At 43.1% G+C, this 19,877-nt stretch overlaps 1 protein-coding gene across 2 annotated transcripts in view; it reads left to right on the forward strand.

The window, feature by feature from the left end:
* NSMCE2 (NSE2 (MMS21) homolog, SMC5-SMC6 complex SUMO ligase) overlaps window positions 1-12,181 on the forward strand; it is a 128,117-nt gene extending 115,936 nt beyond the window's left edge. For both annotated transcript variants that reach the window (XM_084507728.1, XM_084507729.1), the window contains 3 exons: window positions 8,473-8,576; window positions 8,896-9,002; window positions 11,802-12,181. In XM_084507728.1, coding sequence (XP_084363854.1) covers window positions 8,473-8,576; window positions 8,896-9,002; window positions 11,802-11,916 — 326 coding nt within the window. In that variant the 3' untranslated portion in view covers window positions 11,917-12,181. The remainder of the gene's footprint in view (window positions 1-8,472; window positions 8,577-8,895; window positions 9,003-11,801) is intronic.
* Window positions 12,182-19,877: the final 7,696 nt, after the last annotated feature.

Below are 19,877 nucleotides of genomic sequence, written 5' to 3' on the forward strand. Positions count from 1 at the left end.
GTGCAATTACTAGAAGATACTGGTTTCTGGATTATATTTTGTGCTTTTAGCATGGAGCTGAGACATTTGCTAAGAATGCATGTGGAAACTACTCACAGCCGTAGTAACTTGGGGGAAGGCATGGCCCCGAGCAGGTCCTGGTGAGCACCCAGGGCCATGGCTGCAGCGGGCACGAGGCCCAGGACGGCGCTGGAGGAATGGCCACGATACGTGGGCAGCCAAACCTCCTGGGCCACCCCAGGGGTGTTTCAGCAGAGGTAGTTCAGGCAGTGCAAACTGAGTTCTCATGGCGATGTGTGAAATACAGCGGAAATTCATTTCTATAGAAAAAGCTTGGGACGTCAGCACAGCCTCTTTCTCTATACATCTTAATCGTGTAACGCCAGCGAGCTGTGTGGAAATGTATGGTGCTTCAACTGTAATCGCTCGGCGCTGTGCATTTCTAACCGAAATAATTTCATTTCTGAAGTGGTTAAGAGTTCTTGAAAGCACTCCGAAGGACTGAGATGCATTACTAATAGCAGAATTGCGAATGTTGCTCTAACCATTCATTCATATTCATTCTGAAATGAAATATCTCGCCTAACAGTTTCTTTTAAATGTCTTGACATTGGGCTTTGGGGGATAGGAAAAAGAATATTTTGACCCCAGCACTTCTTCAGTTTCACTTTTTCTTTCTTGCGAGCTCACGTCTGTATTCACGAGCGATACCGTGCACCTGTTTGTTCCCATGAAAGATGGTTGGTGCCATCACAAAATCACCACGGTTGTGTTTAGGGGTTATAGCTTCGTGCCTTCTTGCCCTGTACCTCATACATATTCTTACCGATGCCCCAACACACAAACTATGTGCACAGCTCTCCTGACACTGGGTCCTGTGGCATTATTTTGGTGACTTTTTGAAGATGTTTTCCAGTAGGTCTAGTCAGGGAAGAACCACAGCTCTCTTTGCTTTCTGCCCCTCAGGTACCATGGAGCATTTCTGTCACAGGAATGTCTTCTAGCAGAAGCATGTTTCACATCAAAATACGTCACCAGTTCAGCTTTTCTGAAGTGAATGACTATGGGAATGCACAAATGATGTCCTAAAAGGCTCACAGTCATCTTCGATCATACAGGTTACAAGATACATGACAATACTTGTTGGTCAGAGACATCGTAGGTATGGTGTCTGCTCATGGGCTAATATGGGGATAATTTGGCATGGATTGTTCAGAGAGCATGTGAATTAAATTTTCAGAACAGACCATCCGAGGCCTGCTAGGGACTCATGTATAAATGGATGTGACTCCAAGGTGCTGTTAATGCCCGACAGCTGTCCTCTCAGCACTCCTGTCCAGCATCAACAGTGCCTTTCTCGAGTCCACTGTGGAAGTGGATTAGGCTAAACAGCCAAGAGGCACTCCTAGTGCAGAGCGAGAGCGTCCACACAGCGAGTGAATGCCAAGTAGCTAATGCATTCTGAATTCACACCCTCGCTTATTTTGCAACAGCTTCCCTGTGTAGGCAAGCCCTACATGTTCATGTCATTTGATGGTTAGCATTGCATCAGTGACATTCCAGATTCTGACCACAATGTTAGTAATGGAAAGTGGTTCATCTTCTAATGAAATGGTAGGGCTTTTTTTTTTGCTTTTTTTTTTTTTTCTGGTTGTTGCTTTTGCAACTTTTTGTTTCATGTGTGTGGGGTGAATTTCTTCTTCATTTTTCATGTGTGTTATTCTCCTTCTAATCTCCGATATATAAAATGATGCTCTTGAAGCATGGAAATTGCCTGTATACTGTATGAAGCCATGATTGTTAAGCCTTTTTTATTCCAAAGAGTAGGAGAAGACCCAAGTAATCTGTATGTACTTTTCACATCTTTGTAATTTAGTAGCTTATGCCTGTGTATCTTTTTTCCTCTAAGATATTCCAGTTTTTGTCTTTCTTTGCTCTTATTGTGGCATCCCTAATACTTTTGCTCAGCAGTCATATGCCTGGCACCCTTTCATGTAGACCTAGAGTTTCCTGGTTGTTTAAGTAATCTGTTTATCGGTTGGGTTTATTTTCAGCAAGCCTTTGGTGTTTAACTTGCTTATTAAGTTTGCACGTCACTGTGGGTGATGATAGTTAAGATGGGAGAGTATGGCCTTCTTAGATTTTCCAGAAATAGTGACTCCTCTGAGCTTACTGATGAGCCTCCATGACATCTTTTTAGGTAAGCTTCATCTCCCCCAGGAGCTTCTTCAGATCTAGTCCAGACTGTAGGGATGAGGAAACTGCTGTTTGAAATGTCATCCACGGACTTTGAAGTGCGGATTTCTCATGTTTGTATGCAATAACAAAGTAAGCAAGAAAGCTTCCTCTCTCTGTTTTCCAACCAAACTGTTCCAGTTGCATGGTTTACAATCAAAGGTACACTTTCTGTTCACATTCCTAGGGACACAGCTCCCGCTGCATGCAAGCCAAATTTCCCAAGATCTCAAGGCAAAGACAATGTCTTGCCTCTCGCTCTGAATAGTGCATGAGTTGAAGGTTTCATGGGACAATTCTCTGGAGTTTTTTTTTGCCTTTTTTTTTTTTTTTTTTTTCCTACATGGGTTTTGTAGTCACATTTTATTCATTAATGGATTAGACAGTAATTTTTCTCTAACTTCAAGTCTTGTTATGTCTCCTTTGCTCCCAGCTCTGTAACTGAGTGTCCCAAAACACGTCCATCAATTCATAGTCTATCTTCGTTATAAGGTCATTCTGGAAAACCGACATCAGCCAGCTCTACCCTGTAGTGAAAGGATAAAATGGGAACAGTATTTCCGTTAGGAAAAGTGTATTTTGAAAGACCTACAGCTTAGTGGGACAACGTAAGGTAAAATACACGAGCTGTGAATTTGATGGCATTGAAAAGGAGTTTATAGAGGACAGTTGCTTTGTGCAGGATACTGTCCTTTCCTTCCTCACTCTTATTATGTAAAGAAACTCACAATTTGCTAATTTGCTCATCTAAATTACTCTTCATACTCCAGGAAAATCGGAATGGCTTATAATCACAGGACTGTCATTTTATTTTGGGTGGACCAAGTCCACCTCTATATACTCCTTACAAAATTACGTGTAAAATGGGGCATATGTGAAGGACTTGTCAGTAGATTAACAGCAAATTGCTTGGCCTGGACAAGAGCAAGTAAATTTGCTATTGCAAGCTGGAGCAACATGTTAGAGGCCACCTTCCTTAGATCAACTTGTGTATTGCAACACCAGCAAGTAATCAAATTGTAATGTACTTTAATGCAAAGCCTAGTTTGGCTTGGTTGGCAAATTAAACTATCGTTCGCCTCTAGCAAAAGCAGAAAGCCTTTGAACTTTTTGACTGCAGCTGTAGCTTGCACACCTTATTTTCCCTTTTAAAAATCAAATTAAACTGTAACCTGCAGCCTCTGCGGTAAGTTTCAAGGAAAATTAAACTGTTGCTAACCTTTCTAGCAAAGATAACTGTCTCTAATCAAGCTGAAAAGTCCAGTCCTAAATTCCCCTTTCCAAGTTTAGAGAAATTCATTGCAGGAAAACTCCAGGGGCTATTAAGTACAAAGCTATTACCTCTGACTCAGGAAGTCCTTGGGCATGAATAACTAGAGACTGGGAAAGTTTATCGGGAATTTATTGCTCTGTGCTTCCCCTTCTCTTTCATTCCTCTTGCAGAGTTTACTGTGGATCTGTCTGGGAGGCAGGACACCACACAGCTGCTCTGCTCTGGTTCTCAGGCTCGAAGGCTGGTCCAAATTCAGGACACCGACAGGAGCGCTGCCCTTGCTCCTCAGCATTGCCCCGGTAGTCTCAGCAGCGTGTTTTGTGTAAAACAGCAATGGGGCTCGTTCCCTCCTTCTGACTTGTCCTTGGCCCTTTCTCACCTTGTGCTAGAAGTGGCCCAGGCCCAGTCACTGCCCCTTTCACTCATGTATCTAACTCTTGGATGCGATGCCCTTCAGCTCCCCCCCTCTCGTTATTTGCTTTGTCCTGCTGGCAGGAGCACTTGGCATTTGACTTGCCCTCACAACGTTCCTGTTTTGCTTGGAGCTCTCAGAGATAGGATTTTTCCCAGCCTGGGTGAGTTGCTGTTATTTCTATAGAGTCAGCAGTACAATAGACCCTCTTGGGAGCCAAGACCATGTCTGTCTGCTGGCTCAGTCTTACAAAGCCTCGATCCTGCATGCTTAACGTTATGCTTTGATTTCCGGGATTAGCGTCAGGCTGATGGCAGGTGAGAAGGCAGAGTGGTGCAGCACAAAAGGAAAGAAATCAATTAAGTTCACATTGCAACATGTACTTACTCGTGGCCAGGTTACAGCAAACTTCTCCGCCTTAGAGGAACAGGAATCGGGTAGAAGACGTTGTTATAGCTCTGGAAGCAGCGAGCAGACAGCAGTCCGTCTGTCATAAAAGTGGAAATGACGACAAAGAGGAGCTTTCCTCTGTTATTATTTTTTAATATGTGTACTATCCATGCTTAATATAATCCACAACATGGCAGGTAATATCTCTGCGCTATGGTTTTCTCCTTTTTTAAAAAGTTGGCTTAAAAGTTCGCAGCCTCTCGGCAGACTTGGTAAAAAACTGAGCTAAGGCACATTAGTCACTTTTTTATCAAGAGATGAAAGTGATTGAGATATAAAGTACAACCCGCTTTTAATTAAAATTGAATAAGTCAAAAACAGTTGGCAGTTGCAAAATTCATTATGATGTGTTACCAAAAATAGCTGCCTCTATGAGAATGCAGTTTTATTACAACAGTGGGCACTAATTACCTGTAAACAGCATTGCTGAGATAGCCAGATAGAAAATGTGTTAACACGCTCGTAACAGATTTCAGTTGGCTGGGATAGAAAACTAGAAACTCTTAAGTCTCTTAAAGTGTCATGCGTTAGAGTACTAAAATAGACGTATGTACTTCTGTTGCTTAAGGCAACATCTGAATTTCAGGAACAATAACTTAGTGTATTCTGCATCTGGTTTTAATTTGCAAGAAAAAGCCAGTTTTAGAAAAATGTAACCTGACTTAGCTGAAATATGCATGATTTGGTGTTCCTGTTTCTTCTTTCTATAGAGAAGTCATACTTAGAAACTTTTCTACATTTCATTTGGTAAAATTCCCTTAAAAAAACATCTTCTGATGTGAGTTTACAGGCGTCGATCTATGGTTTAGAACATCCTACTGACCGGTTTGGGATGTATGTATGTCTGTTCTTTTGTGTCATCTCTGCAAATTTTACTGTAATTGAAAAAGTTATTTTCCTCTCTCCTTCTGTAATCTAGAACATCAAGCAATAACAACAAATCTGTGGGTGTTTTATCTGATTTATGCTAATTTGCTATTGACATGTTTGAGGTATCACTTGCATCATCCCAGACTTATGTATTTATTATTAAAAATATTAGCTGCTTATGAAAAGGAAATATTTCAAGTAATTATTCATTTGTGCTGTGATGAAAACAGGGCCCTCTTGAAACCAGGGCCCTACTCTGGTAGACATCACTGCAAATGAAGTCCCAACGTGAAGTGCTTAAGATGAGCTTGCAGGAAGAGGAGAGTCTGAATCCATGAGGATTAATGTATCCCCCCTACCAGGAATGGGTCTCAACTTACCTTATTTCAGCCACTAAACGTGAGGCATCTAAATCACCTCCAAAGCCAGTAAGAGAGAGGTAAACCCAGACTATGACTTATCCCACATAATTTCGAGATCTGAGATGTTCAAGGGAAAGTCAAGCACCGGCACCCGAGCTTGAGCTAACATTTTCAGACTTGCATGCTTCACCAGTCTCTAAATTCTTGTGTTAGTACCTAAGTAAATGCATGCAGAAGTGATGAGTGAAGGGGTAACTCCTCAGCAAAGTCAAAAGGTGCTGCACAAGGTGAACGCTCCTCCAGAAGAGGCCACTTACGTGCCTGACTTGGAATGCTTAGATTAAAAGTAAAACCACAAGCCCCACATCTTAAAACCTTACCCAGCTTCTTTGGCATCTAAATATTATTGATTAAAAAAAAAAAAATCATCATCCTTTGTGATCAATCACCTGTGTGCTCCATCTTGCTAGCACTGCTGGATTCTAACTTGATGGGCTGCCACAATGTGCAGCCACACTGAGGGTACGTGCCAAGTTCATGAGGTGACACAAAGTACAGCACACTGAAATGGATGCTTCCAGATGTTTTCAGCAGGAAGGGCTGGAGCTGCAGTACGTCAAAATTTGCAGATACATGAATTTAAGGGAATTCTGAATCTCAGGTTCTTGGCTGGCATTACTCAGAGGAAGAAAATCAGTGTGGTATTTACATAAACCAGCCCGTGCAGAAACTTGCTCCTACCAATGTTGGGAATATTCTTTGGCCTTACTGTTTAAATGGGATTTTACCCATTGCCTTGTATTTCAAAAGCTTCCTTAATAATAAAAAAAAAAAAAAAAAGGAAAAAAGTTGTATTTTCTTTAAAATACTATGTGTTTATGATAGAATAACCCATATATATGAGCGGTCTAAAAATAATAGAAAACTGGTAACTGATGCAAGTCTTTTTCTGCTGTCTATACTATTGCAGTTTCAGTATTTATAGGTAACTTTTGCCCACTTTTTCCTTCGGATTTGCAAATACTTACTTCTGTTAGGGGGTCAGTATCAGATAAAGGTACGTTAATATTCTTGGAGATGAAAGCCGTACAATTATTACTGACATCTGATATTTGAGCCTCTCCTCCCCTTGCATCTGCACCCTACTGATTGAGTGAAGGCTTGCTAACAGAAAGAAGAATACCCTTGGTGCTTGCCTGCATAAGTATTTGCAGGAACCAGGGTCAGAAACTTTCCTGAGTGCTTGAGAAACTCTTGGTATGGGATGGAGGGAAGGGCAAGCTCTCTTAAGGAAGAAGAAAAACACACAAAGGAAGAAAACTGGCACAGCGAGAGGTGCTGTGGTGAAGTGATGGCTGCAGTCCCCATGCCAAGAGTCCCTCAACCAGAGATGTTCTTGCTCCATCCAGGCTAGGTGTGAGAGACTCTGCTTGCTCCAAGGGTGATGTCTTCTGTTGTCATCCGGAAGGTGATGGCATTGTACAGGCACGCGGGACAGACCCTAAGTTAGGAAACACTGGTCCTTAACAGATGTGGAGGACTGAATACCAGGGATGCAGAGATGGGCTGATAGCAAAGGGAGCCAAGGTTGGGACTTTGTAGAAGGCAAAATCCTAAAATGACTTTAAACCCTCGGTGTTGGCTTGTGTTTCTTTCTGCCTCATAGGCAGGCAAAGCAAACTCAGGCCATTGAATGATTTCGTCCTCTCTGAACTCTGTGTTCTTGCTTTGCAAACTGGCTTGTGCAGCTAGAGAGAAAAATGTCCCGTTCAGCTTGGGACACCTTGAGAAATACGCCCCGGGGCACTGCTGCAGAAACACTGCAGAGTTCCCCCAAAGGAATGGAAATGCAGGGCAGGTGTTAACTTCATTTGTATTCCCAGATAACACTGCAAGATAAACAAATGCGCTCCACTGACAGCCTAGATTCACAGTAACAGGACGAAGTTAGGAAAAGATGAAACAACGTGTAGACATTTATTAAGGCTACACTTAGCAACAAGGCACCCTCCTTAGCTGTTCTGGTGTCTCCGTTTTGACTCTGATTAATTAGTTTCTGCATGAAACCCCAGGCTGGCATGCCCGTGGGTACGCAGAGTTACACCTTGCCTTGCTGTTCTGGCAGAGGCAGGGACCTGCAGCATCTCTGGCTCAAGGTGGATTTCCTCCTGCCTGTCTGCCCTTCCTTCCCTGGCCCCGAGCCATCAGGTGTGCTCTGGGAGACGACGGTATTTCGTTTTGGTAACCTCCTTAAGGTTACTCCAATAACGTTCCTGTTGTCTATCTCAAATAGCACATCCCTAGCTTTTGTTTTTCACTAATTATAGTCTTAAAATACAGAGCCGTCACTTTACAAATGATGTATTATGATAAATAGCACAAATTCCTCTTAGAGCATATACTGTGTATCCAAGCTGTATAGCGAGCCCATCTATGACATTCAAACACAACCGATCTTGAGGGCAGGACTGCCAAATCTGCAAAAGCTTCACCTCATCTTTTATCAGATTTTGGGTACTCATCTGCAGGCTACTGGTCTTTGGTGAACTTGAAAAGGGGAAACCAGAGTCTTTACATATATATTTAGGCCATCTTGCTTTCTTTCCCAGCTCTCCATTCTAACATTGGCTATAAATAGCTACCAAAAAAAAAAAAAGGCTGCCATTAAAAAATCTACATTTTCTACCATAGACGGTATTTTTTGCACGGTATTTTTTGCATTATAGGGAGTGGATGCAGAAATATGTTGTGCTATATTAGATATCGCTGTGAGATAATGCTTGGCATATGCTGGACTTTATTTGCTTTTTTTAAAGTATTGACTATCTATATTAAATATTAAATGAAAATTGTCTTGTTTCCTATTATAGTTCGCCTTAAATCAGATAATAATGATAATGATGCCATTGAACAAATCGATGAAGATATAGCTGTGACTCAGAGTCAGGTGAACTTCATTTGTCCCATTACACAGGTATGCTATCACTGCTACTATAACAGATTGTGAAATAGCTATTTCGTAGTCTTCCTTGGATTGTTCATTACAAATCTGTAATACTTGTGAAAAACCAGGCAGTAAAAATTACAAGCATTATCAGAAAGGAGCAATGCTGCTTGGAAGAAAACACCTTACAGGTAGCAATGCAGTTCACCGTGTGGGACCTGACCCTGTAATCTCAGTGTAATGCAATGTATGAGTGGTAAACAGACTTCCTGCTGTTTCGCATACATTTCATAAGAAGCACTTTCATGGGCATTATCAGCTCCTCTAAATAAAACCTTATTGATTACAGATGGAAATGAAGAAGCCGGTTCGAAACAAAGTCTGTGGGCATTCCTATGAGCAAGATGCCATTCTAAAAATTATCCAGACTCGAAAGCAGCAAAAGAAAAAAGTCCGGTAAGCTAACAAGAATGTGTGGAAAAGCTATTTGCTTTGCTGTGTAAGTGGAATTTTACTCCACTTGTTCTAGGAAATGTATTTGGATTGGCAAGGCTGCAGGAAGTAATACTTCAGTGTCTGCCCAAGTCACAGTCTCCTCATTAGTACTGTATGCATGAAGGACCTTTTTTTTTTTTTTTTAATGAAAACAATGTGCAAGGAAATATTCAGGAAGTGTGTAGGGAAGTTACAGCTACTCACGGTACCTGCACAGCAGAATAAAAGAGATTTTATATAGCTGTGAACAACAAAGAGAAGCTTCATAAAATCCAGTTGCTCATTTTATTTCCGCTGCTTATTTAGCAAGCCTTAGGGTTAATGAAAAAATAAACGTCTCCGCTGTGCACTCTCTTTTGCAGTTATATTCCAATACAATTAGAAATAAGAAATAATAAAAGTCAGTCTCCTAGGTAGTATAGAGTTTAAGAATGATCAGATGGGATTGAGTACTTCTTACTGCAGTGCAGTGAGATAATTCTGACTTTATAGCACTAAAGCAGCTTGCCACTTTCCACATAGGACATATTTTGTTGAATGGAAACATGTAAAAGTTAAATTATTAAACCAGAAATTCTCCTTGAAAAGTTTAAAATTAGAATTGTTTTGTTTTTCCAAAAAGAACCCCAACACCTAAATGTAAAAGAGAAAAAAAAGGTCTCAAACACTTTTTAGAGCACATGGAGTGGACATGCTATGTCATCATGAACTGTCGTTATTAACTTCACATTTGTTTTTACACCAAAATTGCTAGAGCTTGATGTTTTGGGGGTTAATGACTTCACGGTAACTTCCAAGTTGTGATCTTCTTAATAAACACAGTTTGCTCAGGAAGGTCTGTAGAGAGACTATCAACCTGATTTCTCCAGAGATAATGCTGCAGTCAGCTGACTTCCTCCATCTGTAGCTCTGGCATTTCTGTTACTCCACACGCTCCTCCACATGGGTACAAAGGTGGAGCAGGACTTCTTATTCCACGCTTCTTCCTGGCTACAGGAAAGCGCTGCTACTAGATCAGGCACCCATGGGGATGGCTCTCTGAGGAAGGGGAGTTGGGAAACAGCTCCCAGGCTGGAGAGGACAAAGTGAGAGTTGTCGAGGACGGGGTCAGGCTCGGAAGCAGGTGCTCAACAGCCCCGAAGCACTACACAAAATACCTTCTGGAATATGGAGCTGAATTTAGGATGTCCATATCTAAACATTTCTCTGTGGTGTTAAATCCATCAGGAAAAGATCTGCTCTCTACTACCATGAAAATGAAGAGTAAAAATCTCCATCAAAGCTGTAAAATGCCCAGCTTTAAAGCTACGTTATACCCAAACTGCACTGATTTGAGCAGTCTGAATCCTGGCAGTTCTTAATCTTGGGTTTTGAGCTTGCAACCTTCCCTTTGTTACAGTAGTTACTCCAGCATGGTAGAAAAGCCAAAGCCCAGCATTAACCAGACCTCACTGTAACTAAAATAAGAAAGATTTCCTGCTTTTCCCTGCCCAATCTCACTGACTTGCTCTAATTTTAACGTTTCTTGAGAAAATGCAGTCTTTAAAAAACCATAGCCTGCCGTGGTGGGAAGCCAGGCTAGTGCATGCAAGGAGTTCCTCATTCAAGCACACCACCCTGGTCGTGCTGCTACTTTTCGGTGTGTTTGGCAGTCCCCTGGCTGAGCAGCAGCTCTCCAGCTGGCACAGGCACAGCCACCAGCTTTTGTGCTGGCAGACGTGCCGTATTCTTGAGGCCGTTCTGATGCATCTGGTTTGCTCACAATTTTCCACTGCGTGGAAGGACACGCTAACACTTTGTGTTTACAGCAAACCTTGGAAGCTTTTCTTCGGACTTGTTATTCATTAATCTGTGAAGTTATTGCTCTAATAAGGTGATAAATGGGAAAACTGAGGCACAGAGCAATTAAGTGGCTTACTCATGACAAACATAGTAAGCTGTGGGCACGTCTGGAATAAAAGCTGTGAGTACTGAATGTAAATAAGTTCAGCACCCGAGATAAAGATTATTCCTAATAGGGGAAAAAAATCAGAAAAAGTATGGTTTCTGACCACTGGCACGGTCTGTGAATGTTTAGGCCACTGCCAAAGGAAAATGACCTCTGGTCCCTGAATATTTTTCAACAGTAGTATCTTTCTATGGCTGTCTCAAGTAGTTGTAAGCCATTTTGTATTTGATCTTCATTTAGAGGCTGTTCATTTGACCCCGTCTCTCCTTTCTGTGCTTTCTCAGTTCATAAAAGGACTGGCAAATTTTCACACCGACTTGATGTTTCCCTGATTCATCAGTCAGCCCCTGCAAGTCTCCTTCTCTTCTATCTATTTCCCTAGAAATTAATTTCCCTATTTATCTATCAGCGAAGATTATACCGCTCCACTGCAGGTTAATATGGCAAGAAATAGTTACCTGCAGCTTAGAGAGGGCTTCAAAGGGAGAAAGCAGCACAGCAAGGTTTCTGTGCAGTGTTAGTACCCTTACTAATGCGGGCAGTTTGTGTACGGGGAGCAAGAGAGCGATCCCCAGGTGAGAGGCTCCACCTCTCCCCTCTTCCTTCCTTCAGCTGTTGATTCCCTCCGCTGTAGATAAACAGATTTATTTTTCCCAACAGAGAACTGGTGAAGCGGAAAAGAGGTAACAAGCTGCTGATAGAGAGAGTGAATCCCAGATAAATACAATAAAACAGCAGATATCGTTTAAAAGCCTGTATCTGACTAATACAATTCTTCTCATTTACCCGAGTCTCTCTTTTCTTTTTGACAGCTGCCCTAAAATTGGCTGTAGCCATGATGATGTAAAAGAATCAGATCTAGTGCAAGACGAAGCACTTAAAAGAGCGATTGACAGTCAGAATAAACAAAGCTGGTCAACGCTGTAGAAGTCAGCTGGATATGTTGCTGCCACAAAGAAAATTTGTTATTAGAGATCTTGTGAGATAAGCCGCTGATTGTAAGCAGGTTGTGTAACTGATTGTTATTTAAAGGGTTTCATTTATAGGCAAAGTTGAAGGTCTCAGCTGTAACTGGAAGTGCTTTCTTAAACTGCCAAATATGAGGGATTCCAGTGTAGCTCGTTGTTTTCTCCCCTTTCTGAAATTCAAAGATCTTATATTTGATAAATAAAATGTGGTTTCAGTCATGTAACCTTCCTTGTCAGCGTGTTAATTTTTTCAGCCTGTTAGAGGTGCAGATTCTGCCAGCATTTAACAGTGATTGCTTCGCTCAGTGTTTCAAGTAGCTCTGTTACTGTCTCTGTAAGTGCTGGGAACACACAGAGTTGGGCACTCTGACCACAGTTTACCCAAGCTATATGCCCTGCTTGGGAGTGCTTCCCTGTTTTGATACAAACCTCAAGACACTTCAGAGGAGCTTAATTTCCATGAAGTGCTACACGTCTGTACCTTGTGTATGGCCACACAAATTTACCGCTCACCTTTGGGGATCTTGGCCTTGTTCTTACAATTATTGAACACTCTGCACTAAATTATGCTTCTCTTTTGAAATGCAGAAGCTCTTATTTCAGATTTTGTGTGTGCGTGTGGAATTCCCAGGGAGCTTTGCAGTAACACTGTATGTTAGGAGACTCCAATTATTTACAGATGTGTTCCAGTAACTAATTTGTAGACAATACGAATATATTGTAACCATATGACTTGAATTTAAAAACAGATAACCAAATATTATATCCATGCATTTAGGTACAAATTCAATAAAAGATTTAAGCTTTGTGACACTCGGTATTTGCTCTTGAAATTGATCTGCAGACTAGCAGATAAGATGCTAGGTATATGCAGCAGAAATAGCCACAGGTAAAAAGAGCTGCCTTGGTTGGTGGTCAGGTGGCACGTACAGAATCACAGAGTGGGTTGGGTTGGAAGGGACCTTAAAGCCCGTCTGGTTTCAACCCCCTGCCCTGGGCAGGGACACCTCCCACCAGCCCAGGCTGCCCAAAGCCCCATCCAGCCTGGCCTTGAGCACCTCCAGGGATGGGGCATACACAGCTTCTCTGGGCAGCCTGTGCCAGGGCCTCACCACCCTCACAGTGAAGAATTTCTGCCTTATATCTCAATCTCAACCTACCCTCTTTTAGTTTAAAGCCATTCCCCTTTGCCCAATCACTACAATATCTTGGCATGTGTGAAACTGAAAATACAGGGCTCTTTGAGCTTTGGGATCCTTGGTGGGTTAGATGTTGTTTTCCCAGGTCATTTTTCTGAACTTACAACCTGACATTTAATATAAAATGCAACCACGTTACCAAAATGCTAAGCTTTTCATTCTGGGCTGCTGTTTGCTAACAGCTTTCCTTTATTAGACCGTTATTAACCCCAATTGCACTTCGAGTGCAAACCACTTCAAGATGAAATTATTATTTTGTAATTGAAGAATATTAATCTGCAAGCTGATTTCATAGCTAAAAAAGGGAACTGGGCCATTATTATTTGCACTGAGCTTTTGTGTTCAAAACACTTCATGGGAATTAGCTGGATAATTTTCATAATGTGGTTTAACCCCAAAGGTCTATCTTTTCAAAACTCAGTAGTGATCACGAGTACTTCTGTCTGGAAGCCCAGCTGAAATGTTTGAGAAAGGCCGGGAGGGAGACTTGAGCAGTGTGTACTTGTTTGTCTGCTTATGTGTGAAAGTCAGGTCCCTTTTCAGACATCTCGGGTCTCAGGCTTTTCAGAAGGTGGGTTGCTGAGTTTCAGGAAAGTGATACCATTAAATACCACAAGGGAGGATGTTAACTGTAGTATTGGAATAAAAAAAGTAAAAACCAAAACATAACAAAACAAAAGTGGTGGTTGTGGTGGTGGTGGTGGAGGGATGTCCTAAGCTGTTGGTAGCTTTTTCTCAGAAAGAGAAACCTGTGTGAAACCTACGGTGGCTCCACAGTTTGCAGTTTCTGATAGAGGTCTGTGCATGTTGTCCTCGTGGATCTAATTCCATCCTTACTGGTAATCAGGCTCCCAAGTTTTCAGAGGCAAAGATGCATCTACAACTTCCATGGCTGCAGCATCGCACCTCAAATTTAGTTCATGTAGGTGTTGGGATGTTTAAATATACCTTCAAATAATACATAACATTATAAATGCTAGATTATACCCAGATTAATTTGTACCTACAAGCTGCTGGCATGGTGACGGCAAAATACAGGATCTTCCTTTCCTTCTTTGCTAGCCTGAGCTGGGCAGCGTTAGTGAATCAGAGAGCCTATAAATTCTGAAATCCTTCCCAGCCTTCAGCTGGGAGGAATGGACTGATTTTTGGGAGTGCTTCTTTGCTTAGCTTTAATAACAGTGACATATGAGGTTATGAGGTGTGTGTAATTAAATAGAGGTAGGTTTCTTTAATCATCATACACCTCTTTTTCAAGTATGGCCACAGCCATATTATTCAGAAAAAGACAAATATTTGATGCACTTATGTCAGGATTGCTTAAAAGGGTCATGCCAAAATCAGTGATGTACTGTACAGATTCAACTGCTAGAGAAAACTTGTTGTATTTACTGCAATCAGTGAAGCTTTGGTCCCCCAAAAATTTGGCCCTTCTGAATTTAAACTGTGCCCAAGCAATCCTAGTACAATGAATGAATCTATTTTTCTCTGAACCCAGAATTTGAGCCATCCTGTTGCTTTTCCATGGCTGATTTTTTGATACTTGCAAGTACTTTTCCTTCTGAAATTGGAATAATCCAGGCTTGGTCACCAGTGTGAGTTGCAGCTGGCATTTACTGGGCGGAAGGACAGAATTGCCTCGGCAAATACAGAAGGCTTCTGTGCCTATCAACTGACCTGGTGGAAGCTATAAAACACTGCTGCTTCATCGGGGTGGCTGGAGTCAGTGGCAGCTCTGTGCTTTTCATTTGCAAGGTCTGGGCTTCGTTACACAGCAGTGACCTCCCCATTCCCACGTGTCCCACGGCCCACAGAGACTCTGCTCTGGGTAGAAGTAGCTTGCAAGAGTTAAAGAATAAAAATAAGTTTCTGGGATGAATAAGCTGATCTGTATGATTCACAGAAGTGGAAACAACAGCAGTTAAAGCTTCAAATCTTAATCTGTTTTGGCTGTAAGATATCATATGTAAACAGGCATATGTTAACAGTTCACAGGGTAATTTGTGTCTCATTGTTTGACGTCAGGAATTTTGCAACAATATTTAAGGAAAGAAACTCAGAGGTGAGGCTTTTTTTTTTTTTTTTTTTTTTTTTCCTGTTGCATAAGGGGTCCTTTAGAAGTACAGCAAACCTAGAGATAGTTGGGGTCCCGATGTTAGATGTAGTAAGGGTCTGTCACTGACCTTCCCTGTCGGCTGGGGAAGACCCATGGAGCATTTTGACTGATTAAAGAAACGCCTAATCAAACATTAAAACAACTAAAAGGCATGGAAGATCTATATGCAAAAGCTTTCAGTGGTACCCTGGGGCTCTAGCACAGCTCTCTCGCTGGAACAGATTCTCCATTTTAAAACCAGAGACTCCCTCTGAAGCCTTCAGATCAGCGGAGCCATGACGTGTGAAGAGAAGAAGTAATCAGGCAGGCATCTCATGGAAGATTTAGCACACTTGTGCTAAAAGGAGCACACATTCCTCTGAATCAAGGGTATATTCATCATTGCTGCTCCTGAGCTGTGATCTTATTCATTCCAGAAGCATCAAAAAGACTAAGGCTAAGCCAGTGCTCCCTTGAGAAATACCCAGAGCAAGAGCAGGGGCTGGAGGAAGTGATACCGATGACTCAACAGCCAAGGCCAACACACTGCCTTATTTTAGACAATGTCCTCTTGGATATACTCATGTTTCCTCATGAGTGGCTGATGACAAAGGTCTTACCTACCTGTGGTCACAAGTGCCTCATGACGTTTTTTTCTCAAGAATAGCTCTAGCGCTGTGGCCAAAGCGAGCGCAGGATTCACCGTGGGACTTGATTAACTTCCACTGCAGTTTCAAGTGAATGTCAAACTTCACCTGCCCTAAAAATCCCCCTGTGTGGACCCTGAGGTACTGTGTGGTCTGTCAGCTGAGCATTTCACTGAGGGGTGGTGCTCTGTGATGCAGTGGGGACGATGTACCTAGGAAATGTGTTTCCTGGAGTGGAAGCTGTTAGATTATCCCAAGGACAGTTCCTCCACTCTCATGCTGGTGCCAAAGCTTTAAAGCGATGTCTTCTCACTCCAAGTGCAGATTCTTCTGCAAAGCCATCAGTCAGCAAAGATTTTTTTCATTTTTAACATACAGGGTTCTGACTGCAAGCAGGGATTCCAAATCTTCCATAAATAACGATTTTATTTTCCGGCCCTAAAGCACTTGCAGTGAATGCACGTTATTTCAGACACGTGGCACGGTCACAGCAGTGCCCAGAGGAGGATCCTGTGTGTAGGTGCCAGCGGATTTTAGGCTGCAAGCCAGTGACAGTAAGAGGGAGGAATATCACATTGATCGTCAAGCAGGTAAAGTCCTGGGATGTGTGCAAATCATGTGATGGGTACCCATGGATGTGCTTCGCCTTCTGCGTGAGTAATCATCTTAACAGGATGGCATCAACATACCTAAAACCTGTGTGATTTGTTGTTTCAAAGCGCTTCCTAAAAACAGCAGCAGGGCTGGGGAGAGACTGTGCCTCACGCAGTTATTCAGATGTTAGTCCCGACCCGCAGACAGGGCATGAAAGCACGCACATGAATTGAATTGCATGGGAAGCTTACCAAAGGAAGTGTTTGCTTGTAAACTCGGTATGAATAGGATCTTCTCTGACCGCAAGGGAAATGGAGAGACGCTCATTCACTGTCCGCTTGTGCAATCAGCTTCTGAAGTAAAAACAGGGTTTGAGGTTTAAAACCTGAGCCTTCACACATCTCACCAGCAACAGAAGAAGCCTTCATGCTCCTCGGTCCACGCAGAAACAAAGTCAGGAGGCGCTGCTCATGAGACTCCCTGGATTCGATAACAGGGTTATCAAAAGGGAATTATTCGGCTTTCCTGGCGACAGCAGCCCTCAGAAGAGTTTCTGGGAGGGCTCGAGGGGAGACATCTGAACACCATTACATTTCAGTTCTTTTGATGTCACTACATGCCTGTCATGTGTTTTATATCTCAGCACTGAATCTGCCACTGAATTTCACAATGTGTAAGGCTGGCTGTAGGGTTACCGCAGATGCGATTCCTGCTATAAAACGGGGCTTTTAAGTTCTTTATCACCTGGCAGCGCAACTTCTCTGCGAGCCTTTTCTGTGTGGGGTGAGTCTATACAGAGACTCCGTGGCAGATCACGGGCTCTCTGCTGGTTATACACCACTGGCTAAAGTCTGATACAGTTAAAGTCTTAACAGTAGTTTAAATATCATTAAATGGCTTGAGATAACTTGTAAAATAAAGATAGTTACTTTACATCATTTGCCTGATAGTTTAATATTCACTGAGACATTTGTGTGTCATGCGTCCATCATCCGATAACTAAAATAATGACTTTTTAATTTCTTCCCATAGCAAGCACCCGGTTTATTTATAAGTGGCCTAATCTAATAGAGATTTACTCCGTGTGTCCCAGGAGACTCATTATCAAAGTAACCAGACCTGTCCCAAGCACTTGGGAAGTGGGGAGCTGGTTACACAATTCTCATTGCCGCCGGCTGCTCCAGTTACAAAGATAAAGGGTCAGAGAAGTGGAGCAGTGGAGATAACTCTGCGAGCATCTCGGGATAAGCCTAGGCACGGGCTGAGGGTGAGATGGGCAGATGCCTGAACGCCACAGAAGAGAAATTCCCTTAAAATAACATGCAAGGAGAGGGGATGCCTGAGGTTCCCATTGACTGGGAACTCCTCAGACTTCCTTGGGACATGGGAAGTGCCTGTTGCACAGTGTTGTCCTTTGCCAAGGTGTTCCCAAAGGCCACCCCTGCCCCACCTTCCTGCTCTTGGAGCATCCAAGGCCGGGTGTTTGGTTCCTTATATTTGCTGGGTAGAGCTGAATTTCTCTCTTTGTGTATGCTAAGCAGGTAGCTCAAGGAAAATCCTTTTTTGAGGGGGAGAGGGAGATGAGATGAGGAAGGCTTGAGCAGGGAGAAAAAGGCAGACCCCAATGGCTTGTGATTTCAGGACACCAATGTGGGCGATACACCTGGATGCCCAAATGAAGTGACCTGCAGTGTGGCTGAACACGAGTCCACTAATGGCAAGGGTAGGAGCCCCACGTCATGCAAAAAACTTCTAATGCTGAAATGCTGCAGCAGTTCTGCCCTTCACAAAGCTCTTCCTTGAATCCCTGCTTCTTTCTCCACTGGTCCATAAAAAAACAGGCTCGCATGCAAGCAGTGGCAGAGATGGTTGGGGAGGACAAGTTTCAGCCCTCCGAGAAGCACCAGTGCTGTGCAGCCAGCCACCCTTGGCATCCCTTTTTTTGGTTGGTGGTTTGGTTTTATTTTTGGATATATATATATTTTGTTTTGGGGATCGGCCAAAATTAGAAAAGACAGAAACCCCAAACTTGGAATCACTTCTCTTTCCGCTCAGTGGCTTGTTGGAAAGAACTTGGTGAGGGTAAGGAGGAGGCTGGATGTGGACCTTTCCCTATGATCCATACCCAAACCTAACTGGGGATTAGGTACTGAGCACTCTTAATTTGGTTAATTGTTAATTTTGCATCTCTACTACACATTTTTTCACGATATTAATGCTATGAGCACCCAGCAGCATGCCAGTTTTAAAGAAGCCATGAAGGTTTCCTGCTGGGAAGAGCTGCCCCCATCACACAGAGACCTTCTGCCGGCCAGATTTAACATATCTGGGTTCACCTGGGCCACATTTCGGTGGTAGAGCCGAAACTTTTCTGTCTGTGCAGCAGCCGGGGGGCACCGACCAGATGCTGCTGCACACTGACAGCACCCATGAATACCTTTCTGTAGGTCCATTGCTATTTTGGAGAAGTGCCTACACCATGCCCCTGTCCCCAAAACCCCTGACACGCTTTCCTCACCCCACCTCACGCTCTCTCGGATGCAGCAAGCGGTGCGTTAATGCAGAAGCCGCTGGCCCAGTTGAGCCGGCAGCGCTGTCCCCGTCATCAGCCTTCCAGGAGGGGAAACGTAAACCAAAAAAAGGCTGGCGGGCCCGCCTGCGTGCTTCACCTATAAGAGGAACGAAATAAACCAGCACGCTCTGGGTTGCGGTGAATCGCTCCGAAACAATCTGCAGACATTCGCCGAATTGTCTTTCTGTTACAAAAAAAAAAAAAAAAAAAAAAAAAAAAAAAAAAAAAGAAAGGAAAATGCAGCCCCTGGGATATCCCTTTATGGCATATGCATTTTATGTTTAAACGCATTAATGGGACTGCTATGCTGTGAGTCATCCAGCACCAGAGTTTCATGTGTTTCTTAAAATACACTACAAGGAGCTGAGGGCAGGCGGGGCTGTGCCGTGCAGTTATCTGCCAGGAATCCCGGCGGGTACCTGCGCTCGTGGCATCACCACCACGCTGGGGACCCCATCCCGCTCCCTGCCTGCGGCCAACGCAGGGGGACCGGAGCAGGATGGGTGCTGGGCCTGCAGGAACAAAACCGGGCTCCCTCAGTTATTAGGGAGCCTCAGCACCGGATTGCAGCATATTTGCATATATGTAAACAGCAAAGCTGGGAGAGTTTCCTTCTGGAGCACTCTTGTCAAAACTACAGCTGTCTGTGCTTTTTTTTTTTTTTTCAGTGGATGATTTGTTGTCTGTTTTTCTTTTTTTTTTTTTTTGCTTCCATTTCCTGGCAGTCCCAGCAGAACACCTCTTTAATATGGCTTTAAAGCCACACTTCTGAGCTGGACGGGGGTTCTTGGGGTTGATCCTGCTCCTCACCTG

The sequence above is a fragment of the Aythya ferina genome, assembly GCF_964211825.1.
Source record: "Aythya ferina genome assembly, chromosome: 2".
NCBI classification, from domain to species: domain Eukaryota; kingdom Metazoa; phylum Chordata; class Aves; order Anseriformes; family Anatidae; genus Aythya; species Aythya ferina.